The following is a 2,299-nucleotide window of genomic DNA, read 5'->3' on the forward strand; positions in this document are numbered from 1 at the left end:
GAGACCACTGAGCACTCGACTCACTGGAGTGTTCTTTTCTCTTTAATCAGATCTTCAGATGAAGTACTTTTTGTCAACTTCTTGTTTTTATGACTTTTTTTTTCACCATTTAGATATCTAGAATTGCTTAGTGAAATCTTGAGGACTCCATTAGGTGGAATGTTGATTGAAAGTGCTTCATGTCGATGCAGCATTGAAATATCAATSCATTCCTTTGAAAACAAGCAGATTACACTGGGGTGARAGCTSCTGGCTTGGCAACACAAATATTTCTCACATATGCCTGAAACTACAGTGTTTCTATGATTTAAGGTTTCACTGCACTGGATTTTTCATTTAGCAGCACCCACTCTTCAATTTTTTTTCTTATTTTACAGACTCTAATATGAAACCTTGCCATTTTTTGTGTCCGTGTGAGTTCTATAGGTTTTCCTGGGCTTCATTCTTTTGGAAAGTCCAGTAATCTGGATAGAGATAATGTGTATAGGTTGTATTTAATTTTCTGACTTAGGCATGAAAAATGTTGCAATAATGATATTTGGAATTAAACAGAGGCTATGGGGCTAGGGTAATTAATTTTCTTTGATGATGCGAACCATTAGTACAACAGGATAAAATAGACCAATAATTTTGAATATATTATTCCACAGTTATGAAAATAAAAACATTATTTCATATATAATAAATTATTTCATCATTATGAAAATAAAAACAAAATCAATTTATTATATATCTTAAAACAAGCAGGTAAGAACATTAAAAACCACATTAAAAATGAAAATATAAATTTGCTGTACACAACTTACTAATCCTTTAACCTCTCTTCACTTTGCTTTCAGAGCCTGCTGACAGACCTCCTCTTCTCCTGGTTGCAAGCTCTGAAACCATYGAGGTTTTATTCCTCAATGGCAGCCAAATGTCTGCTCGGAGCCCTGCGAAAGGATCTGCAGTGGTGAGCCTGGACTTCAGCTACAGGGAGGACACCCTGTGCTGGATTGAATCCAGAGACCTCTCCAGTCAGCTCAAGTGCTCCAGGATAACCAAAACTGGGCAGCTGCCAGAGGAGTGGACAATAAACATCGCCCAGTACCTTCACAGTGAGTGTTTGACAGTGTTTGAGCAGAGCAGTGATSTCTGTCCTGGCAAACAGGAGCTTTCCAGTTGAAAACAGTGCTGAGGCATTAAATATCTCAGCTCACACTGAAGCAATTTTCTGGTTAGTTTTTTCGCTCATGTATTCAGTCTGAGCTGTAGTATTTGTATCTATGCAAAGGTTTTTTAAGATGTGCAGTTTTATAGACTGACTAACGTGTGGAAGTTACAAAGGCAGCAGTGCAGTGGGAGAAGAAATGTAAAAAGCTTCTTTTTCTGTGGCAAAATGATGCTACATAAAGCTTGAGAGCCATTCTTTTGCTACTGGGACAATATTAACAATGAAATGGAATCATCTTAGCACATCACTATCCTAGCTTTAAAGAGTTCTTGAAAATACCAAACTATTTCCTGCCTTACTGGAAAAATCTGCTGCCCTTATTTTTTATTTGTTTAAAAAAAATTAAGAAAATGCCTTTAAAAATGCCAAAAGTCATCACACTGAATTAGACTTTACATTATTAGACAGCATTATTCCTCAGTCAATGTTTCAATTTTTGGAACTGTGTTAYCCTCTGAGAAGGTGTTCATCCACAGGCACATTAACATATGAACTGACTGCAAAATACCATGCAGGGGAAAAAAAAAAAAACAAAAACAAACAAAACAAAACCCAACCAATTTTCTTCATTTTTCACAGAGGGTGTCCCCAGATCAGCTTACAAACCACAGAACTGAAGAGGGCAATATTGGTGTTAATAATGCCTTCTGAAAACTCAGGGCTGGAGTCTGATACTGGACCTAAGCTTTTGAAAAATCATTTTAAGGAGGGATGTGCATCAAAGAATCGGAACGGATCTCAAACCCTCTGACCATCCAGTTCAGGAATATGCAAATCCCAAATTTCATTATAACTCTTCRAGGTGCAAGTCAGAGTGAAAAATTCTTCATAGCAATTGTGCTTGGGACAGTTAAGATATCTGTTATATGACGTGCTCATTGATGCAGAGTAAGGGGTTTTTTAACCTATTTTCCTAAGTTTATGTGYACTRKAATAGTAAATTAAATTCTTTMAAACTCTTGARAGTTAGGAGTTTKGGTTCTTTTAAAATKTATTTTATTTTATTCACCGCTCATGAGTATTCTACTTTTAGAGAACACTCTTATCTTAGGCATAAATATAGTTGTTATTCTGTTGTTGCTTTTG

General features: G+C 36.1%; 1 protein-coding gene across 1 annotated transcript in view; it reads left to right on the forward strand.

Moving 5' to 3' along the window:
* The window catches only part of LOC130577103 (low-density lipoprotein receptor-related protein 1B-like), a gene marked incomplete at its 3' end in the record, with an annotated part of 422,888 nt that overhangs the window by 332,573 nt on the left and 88,016 nt on the right, over positions 1 to 2,299 (forward strand). Inside the window, exon 6 of the mRNA XM_057372230.1 lies at positions 840 to 1,097. Within this exon, the coding sequence (XP_057228213.1) occupies positions 840 to 1,097 (258 nt within the window). The remainder of the gene's footprint in view (positions 1 to 839; positions 1,098 to 2,299) is intronic.

This window comes from Malurus melanocephalus, unplaced genomic scaffold (assembly GCF_030028575.1).
Source record: "Malurus melanocephalus ecotype Western Australia unplaced genomic scaffold, MMel_1.1 scaffold_167, whole genome shotgun sequence".
Lineage (NCBI taxonomy): Eukaryota > Metazoa > Chordata > Aves > Passeriformes > Maluridae > Malurus > Malurus melanocephalus.